The sequence below is a fragment of the Podarcis tiliguerta genome, assembly GCF_965153285.1.
Source record: "Podarcis tiliguerta genome assembly, chromosome: 3".
In the NCBI taxonomy this organism is placed as follows: domain Eukaryota; kingdom Metazoa; phylum Chordata; class Lepidosauria; order Squamata; family Lacertidae; genus Podarcis; species Podarcis tiliguerta.
In genome coordinates, this window is record NC_139536.1 from 59470173 (window position 1) to 59496485 (window position 26313).

At 40.4% G+C, this 26313-nt stretch overlaps 1 protein-coding gene across 9 annotated transcripts in view; it reads left to right on the forward strand.

The window, feature by feature from the left end:
- The window catches only part of NHSL1 (NHS like 1), a gene marked incomplete at its 5' end in the record, with an annotated part of 139100 nt that overhangs the window by 48464 nt on the left and 64323 nt on the right, over window positions 1-26313 (forward strand). Inside the window, one exon of one of the 9 annotated variants that reach the window (XM_083434738.1) lies at window positions 13648-13784. The exons of 7 other annotated variants lie outside the window; for them this stretch is intronic. In XM_083434738.1, the coding sequence (XP_083290864.1) occupies window positions 13769-13784 (16 nt within the window). Of the gene's footprint in view, window positions 1-13647; window positions 13785-26313 lie in introns of those variants that run through there. One more of the 9 variants, XM_083434740.1, reaches the window with a different exon arrangement.

Sequence of the window (26313 nt, forward strand, 5' to 3'; positions counted from 1 at the left end):
CTCAAAGCCCTCATTCCCACCAATCAGAAACAGTGTTCTCATATCAAGGCTTCTTAACATGGCAGCTGTATTGTGATAACTGTCCAGCCCGTAGCAAGGAGTTGCATAGAGATTTACAACTGTATAAATGAGTTAAAACAAAGCAGAACTATGGTTTTACCAAAGTAATTTATTTTCCATACATTTTTGGAGTGCACGGGGTGGTGGTAGGGCTAGATGGATATGTGTAGAACAGAGATGAACAGAAAGCTTGTGCACGTAAGGGTGGGTGTCATAAAGCAAAAGGCAAAAAGGATTTCCCCCCTTTTCCACCTGTTGTAGGGGCATGAAATGTGCTGCAAGGCGGGAAGAAGGGAATGGGCATGTATATGTTGATAATGGTTATGACATTGCAGTAGTAGCTGCTGATCTGCCTGTATTTTGCTATGCAGATATATCATATATTCTGTGCACTTCTGCAGACAGTGAAATAGACTTTTCACACAGCACGACCCTGCATACTTATCACCAGAAGCACACAATCATGTTGTATCATACTGTTGTGGTGCACTCAGCTTGTGGGGACTTTATCACCTGATCCTCCTCCTAGTCCCTTCTCAAACCCTAGCTATATACTTCTATCTTACTAATCATATGTATTTTGGAAGTATACCCGATATTTAATCAGAACCTGGCAGTACAGATGCATGGGGTTCATTGCATGTTGAAGTAATCATTATCCATTTTGGCAGATTTTGAAAGAACATATAATCCAGCGCATTACCAACTAGTCCATCAGACGGTGATGGATTGTCTTCCTGATAGCCTTCTGTGCTTAGCAGGTGATAGTCTGTTGGATGCAGCTTGTTGACACTTCCATTGGAAATAGTAGACTCCATAAAAAACCAGTGAGCAAATAGCACACCAATGCTCAAACGTAGGTTTTAAAAGAGTGCATTGTGGGTAGTAGTAAGGTATTTTTATAAAGTTTTCGTAAAGAACAACCTTGCTGGATCAGACCAAAAGTCCTTTTTTAAAAGCATCCTGCTCTTGGTGTAGAAAGTGAAAATGGGGGAACATGTTGTTTTGATGCTGCATGTGTTTGTGAAGGGGGCCTCAGGACAGCAACACCCTTACCTGGATACTGGATTTGGCTTTGGTAGTGGTGCTTTTTGCTCTTAAGCTTGTTATTTTACTTTTATGGATGGCTAATAGAAGTGCCAAGGATGTGGGTGACGCTGTGGATTAAACCACAGAGCCTAGGACTTGCCGATCAGAAGGTTGGCGGTTTGAATCCCCGTGACAGGGTGAGCTCCCGTGGCTCAGTCCCAGCTTCTGCCAACCTAGCAGTTTGAAAGCACGTCAAAGTGCAAGTAGATAAATAGGTACCACTCCAGTGGGAAGGTAAATGGCGTTTCCATGCGCCACTCTGGTTCTCCAGAAGCGGCTTAGTCATGCTGGCCACATGACCCGGAAGCTGTCTGCAGACAAACGCCTGCTCCCTCAGCTTATAGAGCGAGATGAGTGCCGCAACCCCAGAGTCGGCCACGACTGGACCTAATGGTCAGGGGTTCCTTTACCCTTTAGCTAATACAAGTGCCAGCAAACTGCACTATTCAATTTCTGAGATGCTTATCCCCTTCTGTGTCCCTATTAGGTACTCTTATGGTCTGTTTTTATTCTGTTTTGTTCCTGTCTTGTTCAACAGATCTGAGTAGGGGTGGGAGAGAGTAAGTTTCCAGTGACAGCTGATAAAGTCAGACCTGAAATTTCAGGCTCTGTGACCCTTGGATGTCACTCTTATGAGTAAAGAATACTGTGAGGGTTTTTTTTAGTTGGGACGCACCCTTTAATTACGAGTGCTCTCTTCTTAAATACATTCACCGTTAGTCCATCCAAACCTCAATAATCATACACTGAAACTGAATTAGAACATAACAAGCTAATGATGCCTACATTCTTGTCCCTTTATGTGAAGCTAACTACTCAATTAGGTGTGATTATCTACTGAGCTGCCCTGTGCTATGTTTACATTTGGAAGTTGAAAAGCCTTTTAAAGTTTTGACAGTATGGAGAGGTGTTTGGTTAAACCTCTCAAAACTATGGGGCTCCCAGGGGGAAACTTTCAAGGAGTAAAGTGGCCTGGCAATGTGTATTCTGTGCAGATTAGTCTGCTATAAGTGACTTGCACTGTACCAGGACCAATGTGAAATTCATTGCTACTCCTTGTGAAACCTTTGGATCTTTAGTCAAATCGGGTTAAAAACTGTTGATTATTTTCAACAAAAGACATTAGCAGCTGGCCAATGTAAATAAGGCTGCATTAAGAAAGGAGTTCTTGCTTAAGCATCTTGAGAGTATTTTCATGGCCCACGTTTGGACCAATCACAAGTACCTCTATATAGGAACATTACATGGAGGAAACAATGTTTCATGGACACGTTAGCAAACAGGATCCTAGACTTGTGTCCTGTGCACTGATTCATCAGCAGAAAACTGGAATAGATGACTAATCTTTCTCATCTGCTTTCTCATATGATTCCTTTAAAAGGTCTGTTTGTGAACCCAGAGCATTATGTTACACAAGGGCCCTAAGGCAAGTCTACCACACTATGGGAAACTCCCAGTGTAACTTCGTTGTAGTCCTGGCTGTAGGAAATTCCCAAGTCAAGCGGAAAAACCTTAGGACTAGAGTTGGTTGGGTAAAGAACAGCAACTCCAGATGAGAATGGCAAGTTCCTGAGTAAAGCATGCAAAGGTGATGGGAGGTTATTTCTCTTGTGAAAAATAGCCAAAAAAACACCCAACCTATGTGATATAGTGGATTTGGTGCATGGAAACTTGAAAGTTCAATCCCCACTTGGATAGAAAACCGCAGAACCATAAAACTAATAAGTGGACCGCTTTTCCAGTCTAATTCACTTCAATGTGTTGTTCTGAAAAGTTCTGAAAATAAAATGGAAATATAAGGAAATGCACACATGCTCTTGAAAGAAAGGTACATCTACAAACGTAATTAATCAATCTCTTCCAGTGTTCCCCCCTTTGAAGAGTTCATATATTCTGAACAAGTTCCCCATTCATGGGACTGACTGCTAAGTTGCAAGCTAGTCTTAAAAAATAAATAAAAACTTTGGCATAAATGAAGGATCAACAAACACTTGTCCCTCTTTTTAAAGCACCCCAACACTGGTTGTGTACTGATGCTTGGCGTGACAATAATAATAATAAAATAGGTACATGCCACCACTTTTAATTTGTAGTGCATTTTTTCAGATTCTATGAAAAATTATACATTTGCTGGAAAAAAAATGTTACATTAGTTTTAGTGCTGATTGAGAGTGAGCAAATTAGTGCAGCTGCCCTCTGCTTTAAGAGTTTCCTCTGTACAGTATAGAGAAAGCATGGTAGGCAAGCCAGTGTTCGCTTTAATTTTCTCTTGACAATTTTACTGATTTTGGACAGAAAACTGTGGCTTGAATTTAAGCTCAAAAACACAAAAATGGGAAGAGGGGAGAGAAGGAGACAATTTATTCAAGATTTGCCGGAGTACTATGAGGATAAACCCAGATAATAGCTTATTTGCTTGAACACTGCTGCTTCAATACTTCAAAAATTGTATATGGATCTTCTGTAGGCAGTTTACTTTTTTGTTTTTAATTTTAAAGGGATGGCAAAACAAATGTTCTCATGTGTAATACGTTACACATCGGTATGTTATGTATTGTCCTAGTAAGATTTATGTTCTCTCTTGTTCATTACAATTCCTCTAGCCTTTCTTGCAAGGCCTAGTTTTTCTTTTAATGAGCATTCACACAGTCAGACAGTGGGGCGGGGGGAGGTGGGGGTGTGTGAACATAGTGCATTGATTTTGATTGCAGCATTATTCTACACTCGACTTATATAAAATAAAGAAGTCCATTGTACAGAGCACAGTAAGGGATGGGAGGAGAGAATCATTTTTTCCCTGTAATTGGACAGCAACTATAAAAGCTTGAATCACTTGTAATAATAGAGACTGCAGTGCATGGTGGATTTTTTTTTTTTTAAATAGGGTTGGTTTTTTTTAGTGTGAAGCAGGGGAAGGATAATTAAAAAAGTGGATATGGGTGGGACCAAGTGAGTTTGTGCACTTGATTTTGCTTGTAATATGTCTGAATTATAAGATCTATAACTGAATATTGCCATGGACATGTAAAAGTCTATGGCCTATAGATGTCATACATGACAATCTCTTACATTCATTTTGTCTCGTGCAAATAATATAACTGTACCAGGAAGCCATGGAGAATTGCGGTTTCCATAAAATCTGAGATGTCTGCCTGTGACAGTCTACATACAGTACTCCTTCCTGAAGAGAATCGTTTCTTGACAATTTAGTAAAATTTGACATGGTTTCAAGTGCTGCAGAACTGTGAAAAGGGAGTAATAGGTTGCTGTTGATAGCCATTGAGATGAATCTTTGGGCTAGTGGTGGGGTAGGGAGAGGAGGCTATATCTAAGCTACCTTATGAGGTATGCATTTAGCAAACCGGAAAAAATGGAAACAGGCAAATTTTTGCAGAGCAAAAATAAATACACCATAATGACTTTGCTTCCCTTAATCAAATATATGTGTAATGAAATCAATCCAACTTGTGTTCTGTGTTAAGCACTGGTTTGATGTATCTGTTGGCTGCCACCTGCTTTATTTAATACAGACAACAACCATTTTGCATGGGGGTTGTGTTCCTGAGCCCTGCATGCATAAGCAGAGCGTGTAAAAGCCTGCTCCTCCCAGTTCCACACCCTCCCTGCTCTGTCCTACCCCCATTACGCTCCCTTTCACTGCTGTTTAGAATATTGCTTGTGTTTTAAGACTTCCAGGTACTACAGTGGTACCTTGGGTTACATATGCTTCAGGTTACATATGCTTCAGGTTACAGACTCCGCTAACCCACAAATAGTACCTCAGGTTAAGAACTTAGCTTCAGGATGAGAACAGAAATCGTGCGGTGGTGGTGCAGTGGCAGCAGGAGGCCGCATTAGCTAAAGTGGTACCCCAGGTTAAGAACAGTTTCAGGTTAAGAATGGACCTCCAGAATGAATTAAGTTCTTAACCTGAGGTACCACTGTATATGACTTCAGCTACTGTAATTGCTTAAGAAGGTCTTTATGCAGGAATAAGGAGTCATTGGTTCAAACTGATGAAGAACAGCTTTTATATTCCCAGTTATATATCCCCTTTTATATTATATCTCCAGATGTAAAAGTTTCCTGATATATATAAACTGGGAATATGTGAGTTAAGCTCTTACTACAGTCCTGGCATGGAAACTGAATCAACCCATGGTTTGCATTCCTGACTTGAAGTAGGAGCTTAAGTCAGTTTTCAACTTCAGATGAAATGGAAACTGGGTTAAAAGTGAGAGAAGGGTAAAGGAAAAGAGGAGAGGTGGTTTTAGTCATAGTAGACCCATTGAAATTAACGGACTTAGTCATGCTCATTAATTTCAGTGGGTCTGCTTTGACTAAAATGTTGTTGAATACCCCATTCCCCCCGCCCCCGTGCTTGTTTGTGGTCTAGTAAAGTATGGTGTAGTGAACCAAGATCATTGCATCTGAACCACACCTCTAAGTAAGACCAGTAGTTAAAGATTCAGCAGTTCTGTTTGCTTTTCTCAGTGTGCCATTGTTGTCTGGTGAAGGTGACGAGCAGCTGTCAGTGAAGTAAGTCAGTGAGTACACCCCAAAGTTGGGAGGAGAGCTAGGGAGTTTTTGACAGCAGTATGGTGGGGTTCAGGTTGTTTGGTGGAAAACCCTGAAGATGCTTGGCCGCATTGGCAACCTTCTACACTGCCCTTTCATTGTCTGAATAGGGAAGATAAGCAGAGGATGGGCACAAGGAAGGTTGGTCACTGCTGCCTGAAAAGCACTTGGGGTGCCTTCAGTAAGCATCATCTCAAGCCAGCGCACCTACCAGCACACCTACTTCTCTGCCAATTTTCTCCTGGGTAAAAGCCGTGGGGACAGGAGTTGGTGGTCAAAGAGGAAGGTAGTTAGGCATTTGACAAGTGCTTGTTCAGCAAGGCCAGCCAAAACTTTTGGATCTCTGTACATATCGATAATAAGGTATGTAAGTGGATTATAACAACTATTGGAACTCAATTCATATGTGGTTTCTGTCATTAAGTTGTAAATTTAGGGAAGTACATAATGCTGAAAACAGCAGGGATGGGGAACCCCCAGCAGTTATTGGACTCCAGTCCAATCAGCCGCAGCCAATATTCCCAGTGGTCATGGATGATGGGAACTGTAGTCCAGCAACATTTGGAGGGCCACATGCTCCCTCCCCCTGTTTGCAAAACTGTGTAGGGAATAGTTTTGTCTGTCCCTCCTTCCCTTATGTGCCCACACCCATCTGATGCAAATTTCAAAACTCAAATCATTTTTAATGCTAGCAATTGCTTAAAATTCCAGAGTAATAAGTACTTGTGGTTTGGTATGCAATGCCATAATCACATGGCTAGTTTGGATAATTATGTTGTATTGACAATAAATGTTAACTTAGACATGCTAAAACTATGGGTTAGGCTTGCGGTGGTTTCAAAGAGTATATTTCAGTCTTGATTTGGACTGTTATCAGCATGTTAAATTTGGAATATGCTTGGAAAAAATATCCTCTCAACTAAATTAGCAGTATTAGTGCTTTCCCCTCATATTTTTAGAAACTGGCATGTCAATACAGTTCTCCCTGTGATTTATTCATACAACTGCTGGAATTGGGCACTGGCATTCCAAGAGTTTTCAGAATTCTAGGAATTGTTTTTTTGTTTTTTTAAAGCTACTTTTAGGTTGTATCTTAGCTGGACATAGTGATTTGTTTTTGTTTGATTCCTTTGAACTTTAAGATTTCTTTCAAAAACGTGACTTAGCAGAATGCTTGCGTATAAAAATTCCTATGTTGAAATATTCTGTGTATAGATCTGATTTAACTTGTTCTTAGCTTAAATTGCAGTCATGTTGATCTTAATAAATTTGGGTGTTAGAGCTGCTGTTCTGGGTGTGTGTGTGTGTGTGTATGCGCGCGCGCGCGCGCGCACACACACACACACACACACACAGCTGTCTGCATTTTTGGACTCTCCTTGGGAGTGTAGATAGCTAGCTGGGCAGTCATAATGAGCTCCTTTACTTCAAAAAAAATGTACCGCTATACTACTGAGCATTGGTATGGTTGTTTAATGACTGGATGGCCCAGAGAGACCAATATGAATATTATTAAGCACTAGATATTTAAGAAGAGCATGATAGGCAAGTAATTTTTAAGTGCCTCCATGTTGTATGATTAACTTTGTAATAGCAGTATATTTCTTGGCTTTTCCAATGTGTGTTTGTGTGGTTCACCATTAGACATGTGATAGATGGAGCACTTCTATTTGCCATACGTTAAAGGATCATGCTTTTAAATTGGCAGGCCTGATTTAATGATTACCAACTTAAATCATGTTCCCCTGCTGGAAGACAACACGGTCAGGCACAGTAATATACTTTGCCTGATTAGCTGCACCTGCTGACCCATCCCCAGGGCAAAAGAAAGGCCTTTTCCTGCTGGTATAAATCTCAAATGATGATCTCTGTCTCCTTTTCTTCCTTCCCTTGCATTTTTTGTCTGCTTGCCCTACTCTTTTGGTTTGGCATGTGTCTAAATATAAACGAGGTACCAGTATATGAATGGCTGTGTTTTTTTGTTGTAGTTATGCATTTAGCAGATTTGGTAGATTACTGTCATACTTTTTCTTACACTGTAGTTAAGTGCAGTTAAGTCATGGGAACTACTCATCCATAGTGCCGCCATCTTGCCAGCTTTTCTCTCATCCATCACACCACCGCGTCCAGGCTCTCCCTATTCAGATGTTATGGAGAAATAGAACTCGGTATCATCAGCATACTGATGGCGACTTGTCCCCAAACACCAAACAACCACTTCTGTGGCTTCATAGAGATATTAAATAGCATTGCAGATAAGGTGGTGTTCTGCAGTACCCGGTAACACAGCTGCCAGGGAACTAAAAAGCAGTCTCCCAATGTAACTGTCTGGACATGGTCCTGAAGGTAAAATTGGAACATCTCAGGGCTAGCCCAGTATGATACTATAGTTAATGGTATGAAAATCTGACAAGCAAAATAAGAAACAAGAACAAGGTTGCATTCCCCCTTCCTTGCTCTCTACAGGGTCATCTCTCATGGTGACCAATCAAACCCAATCCCATGGCCAGGCCTCAATCCAGATTGAAATGGATCTAAATAGTCTGCATCATTCAAGAATGCTGGTAGCTGCCCCAGCACAACCCTCTCCACCACCTTCCCCCAGTGTTTGTGACTGCAATACTTGTTCCAGTATAAGGGGTCTATGGCCAGTTTCAAGGCAGCAGGGACCCTTACACAAGGAAGCATTAACCGTGCTGTGGACCCAACCAGTCAACCCTCTGCTAGATTTAGTAAGCCAGGAGAGACTGAGGTCAGAGGGCATGTGATCATATGTATTCCCGCCAGCACCTTATCTACATCATTTCTCAATTTCACTTCAGCCACATAAATTAGCCTAGCACATTGGTTGTCAGTTAGTGGATTGGAACCCATTACTGGGTCACAACCTGACCTACCACAATGCAAATGTATGGTTAAAAAAAAGTAGGAAATGAATCCTTTAATGCATGTTTGTGTTAAAGGTAGGCCACAGGGCCGAAACATTAAAGGCTACCACTAGCATGTTTAAAACCGGAAGTCATACAAATCAACGTTTTAAAAAGATTGACAACAGTAGTACTATGACAACTTTAGTTTCACTTCTATAATGTAACAAAATTACAAAGTCCAAAATACAGCATTTCCCTACAAACAGAACATGGGGAAGAAGAAACTATAATTATTCTCTTGTGCCTTTGAACTTGGTTCAAAATTTCACCATATCTACACAAATAGGGAATGCCTTGGGGTGAAACTTACAAACCTGTTTGGAACTGTAAGCTTGCACATACTGTACCTTTCTTGACTTATCACAAACTCTCTGAGGCATTACCCTTTGTACGCCTGATGGCTTTTGTTTGACCTTATTTAAAAAGTGGTGGGTAGTGGCAGACCTAGAGGCTACTTGTGGAAAAATGGGGTAAGTTAAAGTTGGATAGGAATAGAGAAGTCCTAATGATAGGTCAGTCGATAGATCATGAGACTCTTAATCTCAGAACTATGGGACCTACGTTGGGTGAAAGATTCCCGCATTGCACGGCTTGGACTAGATTATCCTCGTGGTCCTTTTCAACTCTACAATTCTATGATTTTACTACCACATCCCAAAATAAAGACACATCTATCACTACTTTATTTATTACCGTCCCTTTACCCTAAGGTCCCAGGTCTCATCCTCACCATACCGTTAAAACACATTTGAGACAGATGGCTTTCCTCAAAGAATCCTAGGTAGTGAAGTTTACCTATCACAGGAGTACAGTCCCAACACCCTTAACAAACTACAGTTCCCAGGATTCTTTTGGGGAAAGTCATGTGCTTTAAATGTAAGATGTAGATGTGGCCACGGTCTTTTGGACTGAAATCTACTGTATCTTTCTACCATATCTTTGTTCAGAACTATATAATAATATGGAAACATTCAGGTTTCACTTTCAGAAAGCTGTAGACAAAGAGCATGTTATTGTTGTGATGTAGCCATAATTGTGGTATGGCCACCCAGAATACTAAACCATGTTTCCTTGTCATTTGCACCTAGTGGAACTTCCCAGATACAGTGCACATAACTCACAAAGAACACCCAAGCAACTCAGGAAAGCCTGGGCTTATCAGCTGCCAACATGTTCTGTTCTCTGGAACATCCAATCAGAAGCCGGGATGGCTTCTGTAATTCCAGGATGTCCCGGTCAAATCAGGACTGTTGATGGGTATGCCATAATAGTAGGTAGTGGATGAATTTCTTCAGCGCATGGAGATAAGACATCATGAACTCTTCAACTACTGCAAATCAAGCTGGTCACAAAAGCAACCCCACTGTTCACACGAGTGTAAAAGAGCTGGCCTCTCTTTTGAAGAAGGGCTTCTTCAGTCATTGCTAAAAAGTTTTTAAATACGTATACTAGTCCTATAAACTTCATGTATGCATACCTGTATTATAGAAAACAACAACACTAAAATCCACAGTTAGTTACCTAACTGTGACCAAACAAAGCTGTTGGTGGTGATAGATAATTGCAGGTCATGTTGAGCATGTTACCAAGGCAATTTTTATCCTAATTTTTCATCCTCGCAAAAAATCTTACTGGATTTTAGGTCTCTCTTTTGTTCAGTTTTTATTATGTTACATTTTATGCTCTAAACATTCACTGTCATTTCACTTATGGATGGCTACTTAAAGATTTGTACTGGTCTTCACAGCTTCAACCCAGCTTATTGTCTCCTAGGAACATCATTAATGTGTTGTTTATTTTTCTCTTCCAGGTAATTAATGAACACATTTTTTAAAGACTGGACTTAGCCAACTCCAATGGCTCTGATCCAAATGCTTATTCCAACACTGTGTGTTGGTGCATGTGCAAACTGTAATGTTTTGGACAACTTCCCAGAGAAGTAGCATAGCAAATAATCTGCACTTTTCCTTTCTGTTTTAACAGCATTAAACTCACAAGAAAGTATTATTATTTTAGTAGCCCTTCACATATCACAGCAAATAGTCCCCATTACAGCACTAACCCATGATCACATCTCTGAAACCCATATATTTTCCTGTGCCCTATCTGCTGTCACAGTCCCAAGGTCCACATGACTGTAACTACTTCCACACCCCCTCTTCTGACACCACTGGTTTCAGCCAACCTCTGAGTAGCTGAGAGGGACAGGGGAACTGCATTCATGACCATAGAGGCTGCTCCAGAGTCTTCTGTGAGAAACTGATGCTTCTGCAGATGGAGCATAGAAAGAAGGGTTGTCGCAAGAGGATTTTCCTGGTATGTCCTCAGATGTGTACCTTTGAATGTTGTGTTGAAATCTTCCTCCTTTCTTTGGTTCACCAAGCTTCTGGAGTGGCCTTGTGAGATGGTGTACTTGTTTTTCTCAGTGAATATCTCAATTTGGATAAAACGCCTTTTGATTTCCCCTAATAAAACAATTTGTGCTTTTACATGCATGTGCACTTTCTAGTTACATAGAAGGCCATTTTGTGGGAGTTTTCACAGGGCTGCCAACTCCTGACGTTTTGTTTGTGAGGAAAGTATGATTCCCACAAGATTTGGATAGCTTTAAAATAGTATTACACTAACTCATGGAGGATAAGGCTAGGTTTTCACGTTCACTGTTGGAGGCAATATGCCTCTATATACCAGTTGTTGGGACTCGCAAGTGGAGAAGAGTGTTGTTGCCGGCTTTGGAAAGGCACGTGGCCTTGGAAAATTCCATGCTCAAAATACCTAATAATGTAATTGTTTTATTCCTTATGTTAAACACTTTGAAGGTGTTGGTTTTTTCATCCTCAAGCGGTATGAAAAGTTATCATTACGAATTTTTTTCCATTGTGGTTCTAAACTTTAGTTATAACAACATGGACATTCTGAGGTATATGGTAGTATCATAGAAACTGCTCATATATACACTGTATCACTCATTAGTATTATGTTGTATAGTGCTTCTTTTGGGGCAGAGATGGGAGACAATGAATGAGACTGGGAATGGGCTTTAGTAGGTAAAAATGGGGAGGGAGGCAGGCAGGCAGTAGGCAGAGGAAAATTTAATTATCCTTTCCCACCTGAAATCATACCCATTGCCTCATGTTGCACAACTTTTCATAGAAACATAGAATTATAGAGTTGAAAGTGATACCTAGGTTTATCTAGTCCAGGTATAGGGAAACTCAGGCCTCCAGATGTTTTGGGACTACAATTCCCACCATCCCTGACCACTGGTCCTGTTAGCTAGGGATGATGGGAGTTGTAGTCCCAAAACATCTGGAGGCCTGAGTTTCCCTATGCCTGAACGAGTCCAACCCGTGCAATGCAGGAATCTCAACTCGAACTCATCAAGTGGTTGGCCATCCAACCTCTGCTTAAAAATCTCCAATGAAGGAGAGTCCGCCACATATTGTAGGCATCCATTTCACTATTGAACAGTTCTTGCTGCCAGAAAGTTGTTCCTGATTTTTAGTCAGAATCTCCTTCTTGTAACTTGAAGCCATTGGTTCGGGTCCAAGCCTCCAGAGCAGGAGAAAGCCAGTTTGCTCCATCTTCCATGTGGCCCTTGATCATCTTGGTTGCCCTCCTCTGGACACATTCCAGCCTGTCAATATCATTCGTAAATTGTGCTCCCCAGAACTTGACACAGGACTCGAAGTGTGGTCTGACCAAGGCAGAATAGAGCGGGACTGTTAATTCTCTTGACAGGGACACTATACTTTCGCTGAATAGCTTTCACTTTTTTTGCTGCTGCATCACACTGTTGACTCTTGTTAAGCTTGTGGTCTATTAAGACCCCTAGTTCCTTTTTGCATGTCCTGGCAATCCATTTGCAATCCAGGTGTTCACCTTCTTATATTTGTGCAGCTGATTCTTCCTGACTATGTGCAGAATCTTACATTTGTCCCTATTGAAATGCATTTTGTTAGTTTTGGCACCGTTTTCCTAATCTGTTAAGGTCATCTTGAATCCCAATTCTATCTTCATCATTGGCTACTCCCCCCCCCCCCCCCAGTTTGGTGTCATTTGCATGCCCTCAATTCCTTCATCCAAGTCCTTTATAAAGGTGTTGAACAACAATAGGCCCACTTGACTGTTGCACCCCACTTGCCACTTTTTTCCAGGATGACAAGGAACCGCTAGTGAGCATGAAAAGAAGGCTCTACCGCTATTTTGTGTAGTTTCAACTTTACTCAGAGAACATAATGGCTCTTCTGTCTTTTTTTTTTTAAAAAAAATTTATATCACAGATATAGAATACTGTCAATAAAAGAAGTACAAAAAAGTCAACGAAACATCCCAAATCCAGTTCAAGGCATAATCAACAATGTGCAAAAACAGTAGGCTAACCCGGGACAAACAGTGATTTTTAAAGTGTGCTTAAGTTCTTGTTTGGGCTGTGCCTAGTTCTAGTATTTTCAGAGGACACCTTAGGTTTGCAGGAAACCATTGGTGACATTCAAGTGTAATAACAATCGGCTCTTGATTGTTTGTTTTCCTTACTTGCACCATAAGTCTCTCTTTGTGTGTGCGCACATGCATACAATATGAAAACTAGCCAAATAAAGCACTTCAAAAGTAACACATTCCAGAGCAATTACACACACACACAAAAAAGTTAGAAAGAGCCAGAACTTGCAATTCATAGGAAACTGCTGAGGTAGATTAAGGGTGATTTATTTTTCCTGATGCTGACCAGTAGATGAATATGAGCTGTTTTCAGTGCGAAAGTGCTGACAAGGGAGATAAAACAAATGTATTTAGGTTTGTACTGTGCTAGGCGTGGTTGAAGAGGCACAGTTGTCTTTCTCTCCCTTCTTAAATAGAGGGGCTGGGTCCCCCCCCCTTTTTCTTTTTTTGGAATGAGAGGAGGTGGGAGATGGGGACGTTCCACAGTGTTGTTTAGAAATCGGTGGGTTGGGCAGCAGCTTCCTATAGCAGCAGGAGTTGGCTGGCTGCCATGCTTCTCGGCTGTGCGCTTGAATGGGGCGGACTGGGGAACAGCTGTACCTAGCACTGGTGCACTGCACTCTCTGCAAACAGGACCCTTTCACTTCCCTCCATGGAACAGTCCCAGGATGTTTTGCCTGAAAGGTAAGGGGACTTTTTGGAAGTTATGCGACTCTCCTGTATAGCTGTTGCTGCGCCCCCCCCCCCCCCGCAATCACAGGCTAGCAGCCCTCTTTTACAACTCTCAGAAGTTTATGAGAAGTTTAATCTTTAGTCTTGTCCTTGAGTCAGAGGGCAGCACAGATCTACATAACCCTTTGTGCTTTATTAGCAGGGAGAAGACTCATTCCTGCTTGGAATCCTTCGAATGCTATGTGTAATCCTTCCCCATACAAAAGAGCAAGCTTGCTCTGTAGGTTTCAATTTGCTGAGCCTACCAAGCATTTGAAAAAGCATTGTCTGTGTTGTAGGAACTTTAGGAACAATTTATTGGATGAAGCATGTGCACTGACCATGCTAGTTAATAGGATCTGTCAGACAATACCTTCATTTAATTATTTTCAAAACAGTATGAGGTCTAATGAATGCCTGGAGAGAATGATGAATTTTTTTGTCATTATATAAATGCAAAACCAAACTATGCCAGTTATTTCTTTTCAGGGTGCATGTTGATAAGTGCGTGAATGTGATCAAGGACAGAGGCAACATTACTACAAGTTAGTTTTTTCTTTATAAAATTTGGTATTAACTTTGAGTCCTATTTTAGATTACGTAGTAGCGCGTGTGCAGACACACACACACAGTATGTTCACCTTTCTAAAAAAAATCCTGCCCAAAGTATATGTGAATTTCCTTAGGCTTGGTGTTTCTGCTATTGGAATAATTCAGAGATGTGTAATTGTTAAAAGAAATCAGTGGCTCTTCACTTTAAGTGTGTTTTTTGTTGTTGGTGTGACTAGAAGTAAAGATAATAATTTTTACAATGCACTGAATTCAAACTTATTTCAAAATATAACCAGATTACTAGTTCAGCTAATAATAGAAGCTCCCTTTTATGTTTCTTTCTGTACTAACAGCTGTATATTATATATGATGTTTTCAATGGAGGAAAATATTATTATTAATAACCGTGGATTTCAGAATTCTTGTGTTCATTGTAAGCTAGGGCATTTCCACATGTTCAGTGGGATGTGATGCATATTGTATGTGTATGTGTGTGTGTGTGTATACACACGCACACACGCACACACTGCCCTATACCCAGAGGTCTAAGGGCGGTTCACAGAACAAAATAAAAATAAAAAACCACAAAATATATAATAAAAACAGCCCCCCCAAAAAACCATATACTTGCCTCCATTTCTCCCTAATTTATACCAATTTGTATAAAGCATTATTAACTGATTATCTCAGAATGCTAAGTCATCACAGTTGTTGTTGCTTTTTAAAATACATTTTTATTGTTACCGGATTATTTTTGTTTATTTTAAATAAAAAGAAAACACCTCTCTTTTCTTTATTGGCCTGACCTGAACCCCTAGCTACACCTCCAAAATGTTTGCACAATGATCCATCTGCACCTACCTCTTTAAAAACAACACCTTTTTTGCTGCATTGGGCACTTTAAAAGTGTTCACGTATGCTAATACTTGCTCCTTTGTCCCTTAATAATGTGGCCGGGGACCTCAGACTGCTTTCAAAGAGGACCAGCAAAGGCAGCAGGAAGCATCAGTGATTTGTGCTTCCTGTTGTATCATCTTCCCCACCCCCCACCCCTCATCAGTGTTTGCAAGGAATCTCTTGCATCTCCCTTAGCAGGCTCTTTCCCACAAAGATTCCTGTAGGGAAATTGGTGGATAGACTGTTTGCAGTTGGAAATGACGGAGCCTTCATTATGGTATCCCCCCATGTTGCTCTTGCCAGGTAGACACTCTCATAGTTGTATTTAAAATCCCTGTTCACCGGGGTAGGGACGAGGACATAGGTGCCAATGAAGGCCTCCATGTGCAAATACAACAACATATGTATTTTAATCAAGCTCATAAGCAGATTTAGTAATACTGTAAGCTTCAGCTTCTGTTAGGGGATATTTCACACTAGATATTGTAATATACTAGCATTTCTACTGGAATGCTAGGGCTGTCAAGATGCTAGAATTTAAAATGTCTATACATACGTGGGACACGGGTGGCCCTGTGGGTTAAACCACTGAGCCTAGGGCTTGCCGATCAGAAGGTCGGCGGTTCGAATCCCCGTGATGGGGGTGAGCTCCCGTTGCTTGGTCCCTGCTTCTGCCAACCTAGCAGTTTCGAAATCACGTCAAAGTACGAGTAGATAAATGGGTACCACTCCGTCGGGAAGGTTCCGTGCACTGCTCTGGTTCGCCAGAAGTGGCTTAGTCATGCTGGCCACATGACCCAGAAGCTGTACGCCAGCTCCCTTGGCCAATAACGCGGGATGAGCGCCGCAACCCCAGAGTCGGTCACGACTGGACCTAATGGTCAGGGGTCCCTTTGCCTTTATCTTATACAAGAATCACAGCTATGCTCCCTTCTAAATGTTTACTTTGTGTAAGGTTTGTTATTATTCTTTGTGAAAAAGATTTATAAATACTCTATTTTTTGAAATCAGGCAGCTGAATAGACTGGATTAGGGAGAATGCGGAAGGAGAGTTGAGGGGAAAATATATTTTCATTTCCAAAGTTACTTTCAAGTAAGGTCATATTAGACACAGTATGTTAACCAGGGTTGAAGAGAGAGCTTCTATTTGACTAGATCTCTTATTGACTTCATTGTAAAGAAAATGCAGAGGGTGCTGTAAAGAAGGTATGCAAGCTCTGTGACTGCACTTAAAGACGCATATGCCACAGCCTAACATATTTTACAGCTGTGGATTTGGGGAAGGAGGACAGGAGGAATATTTTTCTGCTAATAATAGTAAGAAGTTATGTTGGAGGCCATCCCTGAAAAATCCAGGGCATGTGGTTATTGCTCCCTGGAGGAAAGATCTGTACTAGAAATGCTGATTTATCATCTCTCTTTTTTAAAAGACATCAATGGCTTCCTCACCAGTTGTCTCGTGTGTAGTATACATGTAAGGACATTCCTTGGATTCTTTTCTTGGCAATGTTCTTAGCAAATATGTAAAGTTCAGAATCAGAAACAGATTTCCCCCCTGATGTCTCAAAGCACATGCATTTCCTAAGTCAAGCTAGGCAGCTTGTACTCAAAGGTGCGTTATTTTGTTCCTCCTAGGATGAAAGAGAATAAAACTGTGCCTGCTTTTATAGTATGAATCCCTCAATTTAAATGTGTGGTCATATTTTAATTATGCTAGGATTAATGAATCCAGTTGTGCTTCTTGTTCTCAACTCAGTAGTAAAGCTATAATTGTTGTTAGTATCAAGGCAAGGATCGCAACCAGAGTTTTACTAGCAAATAATTTATTTTGGACAACCTATATGAAAATGTATTTATTGGCACTAAAGTTTTCAGATGGATGTGGCAAGCTCTTCAGTTTCCCCTTTGCTATCATTTATCACCATGGTTTTAGTTCAAATATACTGTTTATATAATCATAAGTTAGACAGGCTCTTCCCTTGTAGACTTTTCAGTCCATTTGCTTACTTGATGGAGAAAATCTGGAGTGAGAGCATCTTGGACAGATGACTGCCTATCTTCTCCTTGAAGACCTTCAGTGAAACCCACCACTGCCAAAAAGATTCTCCTAATGTTGAGCTGAAATCAATCCTCTTGTAGATTAAGCCCATTAGCCCTGCCCTCAATGGCAGCAGAGAAAAAAAGTATTTTTGTTCTTCTGTGTGAATGCTCTTCAGGTAATTTTTTTTAAAAAACAACATTTTTTTTCAATTTTCAAAAACAAAAACAAACAAACTGAACAAATATAAAAGTAAACACACCCAATTTTGTAAACATAATTTGTTACTCCAGATTTAGATATACTACAGACAGGCATGGCTTTCAAGTATCAGAAGTTAGTGTGTTACCATGTTCTCTTTCAGTCTTCTCCTTTCTTGAGGGCAAGAATGTTTAATGTTTCCTTGTAGGACATGTTCACAAAACAAACAATTTCCATATAAAGAAACAGTACTGTAGGGGAATGATTGGGAATCTGTGGACCTCCGAATGTGATGGGGGAGTTGTCATCAGCCCCAAACATTTCGGCCAGTGGTCAAGACATCTACATTCCTGCTCTAGAGCATACAAATTTAAGTTTACAAAAAGAAAAAAAGCAGGGCTAGAGGATCTTGAATTCCTGCAATTCTTAAAAAGTCTTAATGTGATCTCACATATGAATGAAGCAAATGCCATAGAAATATGTACAACTGTTCAATCTGTAGGTATGGGAAGAATTTTAGTAGCGAAGTGAGTGTGAAATTTCAAGCACATAGTTTAAATAGTGCACACACAATCTTTCTTTTACAGGCTTTTAAAGGCTTAACATTATTGGGCATTGATTTATTTGAAATGTTTCCTAACTGCTCTTCATCAGAATTTTTTATTAAGTGTTGGATTACTAGCAGTCTCAACAAAAAGACATCTTTTTCACAGTATTGCATGCCAAAGGCAATATTTTCTTCAGGTGATTTTAATAGCTTAAGTTTAAACATTACTTTGATAGTGCTGCAGAGTTCAGGGGTGCCAGACTTCTAATCCCTGGATCCAGCAAGTGTTAAAAGCTAATCATGCCAGGCTAGCCTCCTGGTGAGGTGCAGAGCCAGAGTTTGGAGTTGAGAGTTGAGCAGTAATGTGACCTAGATGTAAACTGCTGGCTTGAAAGCCAGAGAACAATGTTCAATTTCTGTTTGAATCCAAGGCTATGGCTATGGAAGAAATAACACTCTTTTGGGGTGTTGATGCTGTGAATCGCTCCATTATAGGCTTAGGTTGATGTATAAATAAACCATATACCAGGGGTCGGCAACCCGCGGCTCCGGAGCCGCATGTGGCTCTTTTACACCTTTGCCGCGGCTCTGGGGCGGATACTAGCGAGGGGAGGAGGTGCATTGTGCTGGCTGTGACATCGCATGGGGGCGGTGTGTGTGTTAGTCATGCACCGTCCCGACGTCACCTTTCCGCCCGCCCACCCGCTACATTGTAAGGGGCATGTACACTGGTCACTGTTTTGAAGGGGAGTGAAGAACACACACACACAAAAAGGTAACTTGTTAATTTAACTTTTATTTCTATGAGGAGGAGTAATTCTGAGGGGTCAAACAAAGAAATAATAAAAAAAAGTGACAAAAACGTTATTTTTATAATGACGAGTTTTGCGGCTCCCAGTTTTTTTTCCTTCGGAAACAGGTCCAAGTGGCTCTTTTTGTCTTAAAGGTTGCAGACCCCTGCCATATACCATAAAGACACCACAGTCTCCACTGTGCCTCAGTTCCAAAAGGAGACATGGAGCCTGGATAAGCACCTGGAACTCCTTTAGTCTCACACCGCTTGGAGATTGGTGTGGTATGCAACAATAGCAAGATTTTGACTGTTTTCTTTCTTTATTGCCACTTCCCTTACTGCACATTCACGTTAAGCCACCATCACATTAAGCCACATCAACCATTATAATGATGGTTTACTGAGAATGCGCAGTGTGTGTATGCCCATTGCTGAATGTCTTCACTGCATTATTCCCCCATTCCAGGTGCTGCCGTGCCAATGGGAAACAAGCTAGAGCCTCAAACCGGTCTCATAATTTTGTTTTTCCCCAAACAAAGCTTGAGCAGTAACCAAAGTTCTGCTTTTGTCTTACTGCTCACGATTTGTTTGGGGGTAACAACAAACATGAGCCCAGGTTTAGAAGTCACAACATACCAGACTCTGGCTTGTTTCCTGGTGGCATGGCAACAGAAGTAATGGTGGGGGGATGCAGTGAGAAGGTTTCAGCAGTGTGTGCCAGCAAGCACACATTCACATTAAACTGTGGTTTTCATGTGACATGCCAACTAGGCCATTGAATAGGAGTGGATGAATTGGTCTGTCTCCAGTACTTTCAGACATGTTTCACCAGTAAGGTCTGTTGTATCCTGTTTGCATTTGTTGTTTCCTGAAAAAATCTGCATGAAATAATGCTTTTAAATAATATCTTCTAAATACATTTCAGGATATGTTTCTAAATTGTTATTGAGCTAAGAACCAGGTCAGAACATTCAGGAAGTGTAAGAGTAAGTGGATAACTAAGTTCTGATCTAAACATTAATCTATGGTGTGTGGATCAAGTTCTGTTTAATCAGAACGTGCAAAGATCTTGTTTGTGAAATATCTGTAATATTGAAAAGTTATAAGGGAGTAGAATGGTATTATGTTTTGTATATATGTTATGTTTACTTCACCTAGGGGTTCCCTGGCCCAAGTCCTATATTTAAATGATTTGTTATGCATTCAACCCTTTTCAAGGAGCCCATGATGGTACCTTAGCCTCACTAAACCTTTAAGATAGACAATGCTGAGTGACACTGATGTTACCAAAACTACCCGGTGAAGCTTTGTGTCTGTGTGTGAGAAAGGGGGGTTTAAACCTGTATTTCCCATTCCCAACCTAGCATGACATAAAAAGGTAAGTTATAATACATTTAGATAAACAAAAACCCTAGCTGACTTTTCAGAATTTTTTTTCCTATGAAGCTGGATTAGAAATATCAATTTCTTTTTGCTTTGTTTTGTTTGCTATCAGGTACTTAGGAAATTCTGTTATTGTCATATAAATGCTGTTATTTAGTACAAACAGTCATGTCACAGCCAGAGATACTCTAACTATAACCTGCTGATATTATTTGTTCACAATTACATAGTTACTGCCCTAAAACCATTGCCTCTAAATGCTAGGGACCGCTGCTCAGAACTGCAATTTGTCATAAAGCCTCACAGTGTGCATCGACTTAAGAGAGGAATTGCAGAAATGACAGATAAATGCTATAATTCATAGCATGATATGCTACACTGCTGTGCTGCATTCGACCTCTCGAGTGCCTTGATCTTTTTGCAGGTTTTTGTTGGTTATCATTGTAGTTTAATTTAAACTTCCTTATTTGAAATATATTACGCAGCATGCCTTCCAAGCGGAACCAGTTAGCTCCTTTTATATTGATTACATTGCTGTGTAGTTAAGACGAGATGGTATGGTGATGGTTATTTGTAGGAAGTCACTGGGTTTTAACTATCTGTACTTTAACTGGTGACCCCTGTACCATATAGGCAATGTGCCAGCAGGAGAACCAAGATACAGATTTCATTAAGCTGTAAATAGTTTTGTTCACCTTTGCTGTCCAAAGTAAGGTGATAAATTGTTCCACTTGGCAAATTCAAAACAGAGCTGTAAATAGAAAAGAACTGGAAGTAGAAGGAAAAAGCAATGTGGTAGACAAAAGAGAGACCTTTGTTAGTCCAATGCATTTTGGACCCTACTGGTTCTTCTTCAGGGAAAGAAATACAGATTCAACATTTAGATGTGCTACTGCAGCTTTTCTTTTGCTAACTCTGAATCTGTATTTCTTTGAAGAAGAACCTGTAGGGTCCAAAACATGTCACACTGATAATGTGGTGCTCTCCACACAATTTCTGTTCTCATCCTGAAGCAAAGTTCTTAACCCGAGGTACTATTCTGGGTTAGCGGAGTCTGTAACGTGAAGCGTATGTAACATGAAACGTATGTAACCCAAGGTACCACTGTATATAATTTAGTTACAGTGGCCTCCCCGCGTGCTAGATTTGATGGTTTAATTATTTTCTTGTGAGGAACTCAGACTATATCCTTGTTGTTCCCGTGTGTGGCAATTATTCTGTTCGTTTTGTTTCTTCCTGTCCTTGTAAGATGTCTTTCCTTTCCCTGATTGTTGCTGTTATGCTTTGGGCAGAGCTGATATCCCATTGTTGTTCCAGAAATTTCTCCATTGCTCTGTCCCGTGGTTTGTTGTTTTACACTGAGAACTTTAGCAAGAGCTGCAAAAGTCACTGTGCCCCAGTAAATAAATGGTTGTCACCATTTTTCCTCTCAGCCTGGGAAGAAGAGTGGTCTGTCAAACTGCAGACGACTCAGTAAAAACCTTATCAGTTCTTTGGCAGTTCACAGACTCCTTTCATTCTTCCTTCCAGCTGAAAATATATGAGCAGTTATACTTCCAATTAAATTAAATTCCAAGTCCTCTTAGCATTATTCAGTTCACTTCATAAATAATAAAGGATGCGGAAGAGTCAGCTCTAAATTTCCATCATAAACCTTTTGCAAAATAGAGCTTTCCTCCTTTTTTCCCTTTTTTACACACACAGTTCTGTTTGATTTTCTATTCTGTGTTTATAATCCTATTTCTTCCATCCTCACTTGTACAAATATAATTTGAACTAACATTCTTCCTTGCTTTTCCTTCGCCAATGATCTTCCGCTGTCATGGGGGCTGCGGAACCGGAAACCCATCCAGCGATCTCGTATGGATATGTCCTTCATTGTACACTTGCACATACACCAACAATTCTTCTGTTTTACCTCTCCCAAGATAAACCTTGGAAAGGAACAACATTGCAACCTGTTCCTCCATCACTTGTGTTTCCATTCAGTGTCATAAGACCTTAATATTTGAAGAACACTACATTTCTTAAACAGAGTTTGGCTTTGGGGGTAGATATAGCTCTGAGGACCTTCTGGCAGTTTCTTACTGCGAGAAGTGAAGTCTGAGTGTGGTGCTGATAATGTCAAGGTTGCAGGTTCGGTTCTCATACGGAATAGCTTTACATTCCTGCATTGCAGGGAGTTGGACTAGATTATCATCAGGGTCCCTTCCAACTCTACAGTTCTGTGATTTTGCAGGGAACCAGGCAGAGGGCCTTCTCGGTAGTGGCATCCACCCTGTGGAACACCCTCTCATCAGATATCAAGGAGATAAATAACCAAACAACTTTTACAAGGCATCTGAAGGCATCAGGAAGTTTTTGATGTTTGATGTTTTATTATGATTTTATATTTGTTGAAAGCTGCCCAGAATCGCTGGGGCAACCCAGCAGGATGGTCATGGTACAAATAATAAAATATAATAATGATGATGATGATGATGATGATGAAACAAATAAAAACAAATAAAAAATAAAGATTGTTGTTACAGTTCATGTCAAACAGAGCATCTCCCTTTGGCTCTTTTAAATTGTTAAAGGGATAGTGGAAGGCTGGTGAAAAAGGAGGTGATGCTTGCTTTTGGTTATCAATGGTAATCCAGGATTGTAATGTATCTGAATTGGCAGGCTAACATTGCTAAACTTGTCTGAACTGTATCTGAATTGCTAGTTAAAGCAAACTGTAAATTTTGCTGCTTTTCACTGATGTAAAGAATGCTTTGCTCTCATAGTGCTAGGATGTACCAGCCTTAGCAGCTTTGTCATTCCATTGTTGCTGTAGATTAGAGACATTTCTTTTTTATTTTTGGCAGTACATCTTTGGTCCCATGTTTTTCAGATGCCTCAGCAGCTGCATGGGATGGACTGAAATCCTCTAATATTACACACATAATGGCTTTTGTTTCAACATCAGCAACGACCTTTTTTTTTTTTTTTGAAGAATGTATTTGTTTACTTTTAATTTATAGCCCACTATATCCCAAGGGCTCAGGACATGTGATTTCAGTTTTAAAAAGTGGGACAAGCCATAGCTCTGAAAGACATGTAACATTGCAGTCTAAATTTGATGAAAACACAAAAAGGAGCACACAGTAAAAAAGATGGGAATCAAAACTTAAATGACATTGTACTATTTTTAGTAGCATTAGGAAACTGCCTAATGTAAAGTGTACATCTAAATACGTTCAGGAGACTGCCTGCTACTGTGAACTCTGCGTTATGAAGGTTCTCAACTGTGAGGAAACGTTTAAGAACATAGAGATATTTTATTTCTTCCTTATACCATCCTTCATCCCAGGGTCTTTTTGGTTGAATTTATTTTCGTTTTCTTGGAGAGTTTTGATTAAGCAGCATTTTTTTTTCTGGATTAAAGAACTGAGGCACACTTAATTCTTAAGGTCAAAAAGACATATATGTGTTCTCAGCTTCCAGAACAACTGGTCTTATGACTGCAGGATAGCTCTGTTAATATTTATTCCCAATGCTCTATTCTTCCTTTATCCTTTCAGTCATGGATCATAGTTAAGGCCATCTTCGGGGGGTGGGAGGTGATAATTCTGGGGTTCTCTCTAGCCTCTAAGCTATAGCATTGGATACATCAGAAAGTCTGCCCCCTTTCTTGGGATGTTGTTGCAGAACATTATAATTAAAATAGATGGGATTGAGGTGGCACGGCCAGCTGCAATGTACCATAATGTGTGGTGTAGGATCAGATCCTAAGTGAAGTTATGTTGGTAATTTTAATTTTATAACGTATTATAGAATAAATGCTTATTGAACTGCTTATTTTATTATGTAACCTCCCCTGGAATCATTGTGGGATGAAGGATGGTATAGAAATAAAATATCCTATGTTCTTAAAAGTTTCCTCAGAGTTGAGAACCTTGATAATGCAGAGTTCACAGTAGCAGGCAGGCTCCTGAACGTATTTAGATGTACACTTTTTGACGTTATCACCAGAGTTTCTACCCGCTCAGCATGGGAAGGTTAGGAGTAGTTGGGAATGGAGAATTACAATTGGGACCATATAACACCGGATCTTAATTGGCTCCCTGTGTGTTTCCGAGCCCAAATCAAACTGTTGGTGCTGACGTTTAAAGCCCTTGGCCCAGTATACCTGAAGGAGGGTCTCCACCCTCATTGTTCGGCCCGGACGCCGAGGTCTAGCTTCGAGGACCTTTTGGCGGTTCCCTCACTGCGAGAAGCAAAGTTACAGGAAACCAGGCAGAGAGCCTTCTCGGTAGTGGCGCCTGCCCTGTGGAACACCGTCCCATCAGATGTCAAGAAAATAAACAGCTATCTGACTTTTAGATGACATCTGAAGGCAGTCCTATTTAGGGAAGTTTTTAATGTTTGATGTTTTACCGTGTTTTTACTGTTCTGTAGGTAGCCGCCCAGAGTGGCTGAGAAATAATCAAATTCTTGTTGTTGTTGTTGTTGTTGTTGTTGTTACAATTGGGGCTGCAAGGGGTTGCACTCTTTTTAAAAGACCATGTCCATAGTTTGTGTGCTTCTGGATTCACCACTGACTGTGGAAGCCCTGGTAGACTTGGTAGCCAAGAGTGCTGGTATGCCAGCTGCAGCCCCTCATTTAGATAAATGATAAATCATCGATTATTTAAGCTATAGTTTATCAAACCATGGCTTTGTGTCATGTGTGAACACTGCCCAGCATCTTAACTATGATTTCCTTACTGCTAAAAAACCCCACAATCTCAAACCATGGTTTGTTGTTGACTTATGAACCCTGGTTTCTTCTAACTGTGGTCTGAGTCCAGCACTCTTCCTTAACTATGGTCTGTTTGGTGAGGGTCTGGGGTGAGGTGGTCAAAGTACATAGGCACGAGGCAAGAGTAGTTGGGGGAAAAGCCAAGTTTGAGAGAAACAAGGCACAGTTTGTTTGGTTGTCAGTGGAAGAACTCTTGGTTTATTAAACAAACTATAGCTTAGTGTTATTTGTCAACTGGGCCTGTGTGGCAGTTTAGTGATGGATTAGTGGGCACCATCTAATACAGCCCCTCCACTAATCCAGTGGATATTATTTGAAGGTGTGAGTAATGGTTACTGTTTTATCTGCTGTGGAATTATGATTTAGAGATAATGCAATTCTGAATATAGGAAATATTCACCCTTTTATTAGGAAATGGAATACTGAATATTATTATTGGCATGCTCAGGAAACTTACAACTTTGCTATGGATTTTGTCTTGGAATCCCTGGGAGTATCGTCTAATCCTGGCTTTTACACTTAAACCGTAGACAACATGCTAAACCTCTTTTGAGTCTTTCTGTCTCATTTTTTAATAGGGATAATGCCTACCTCCAGAAGGTGCTAAAGGATTCATTTGCTCAGTATTTATAAAATGTTTTACAACTCTATTCGCCAGTAAATTTAACTAGAATCAACTTAGTGGGGTTTTTTTTTTACGAAACCCTAATAAGTATTGTTAAATACTTTCATGTCTCTCACCTCATTCCATTTTTAATAACTGTGTTCCAGTCCACACAAACACATTTTTTAATGTTAGTTTTCTCTCTTTTCCCACCTTTCTCTGTAGTAAGAAAATAAGTTGCAGCACACTTCTGCAATGTTCTGATATTGTATCTGTCTGTACTGCAGTGAACATTGTAACTTAGCTTTAAATAAGCTTTTAAGATACGGCCATCTGTGTGGTTGTACCTGTTGTCCAAAGAGTAACAAATAATCTGGGATAAAGCTTAAGAGAAGCATCAGAGTTCAGCTGGAAAATAAAGAGGCCAGTCTAAAATCCGCCTTGGGTGGATGTTTTTACAGGTCTGGTGGATATCTTCGGGTCTCAGTTGAAGCCTGGATCTGGGGCTGAAATGGCACCTGCTTATGCAAATCAGTTCAGTTGATTTTATGCTAAATAGCTCATTAATTGGATTGGTCCATTTAGACCAAACTAGCCCAGTGAGAAGGGCAAGATCTGTAGTGCACCAGAAAGGGCAAGATCTGTAGTGCCTCTTTTTACCGGAAACGTTTATAGATAGGTTATCATCACAAGTACCAGGGATATTGTTTGGAGCTGTA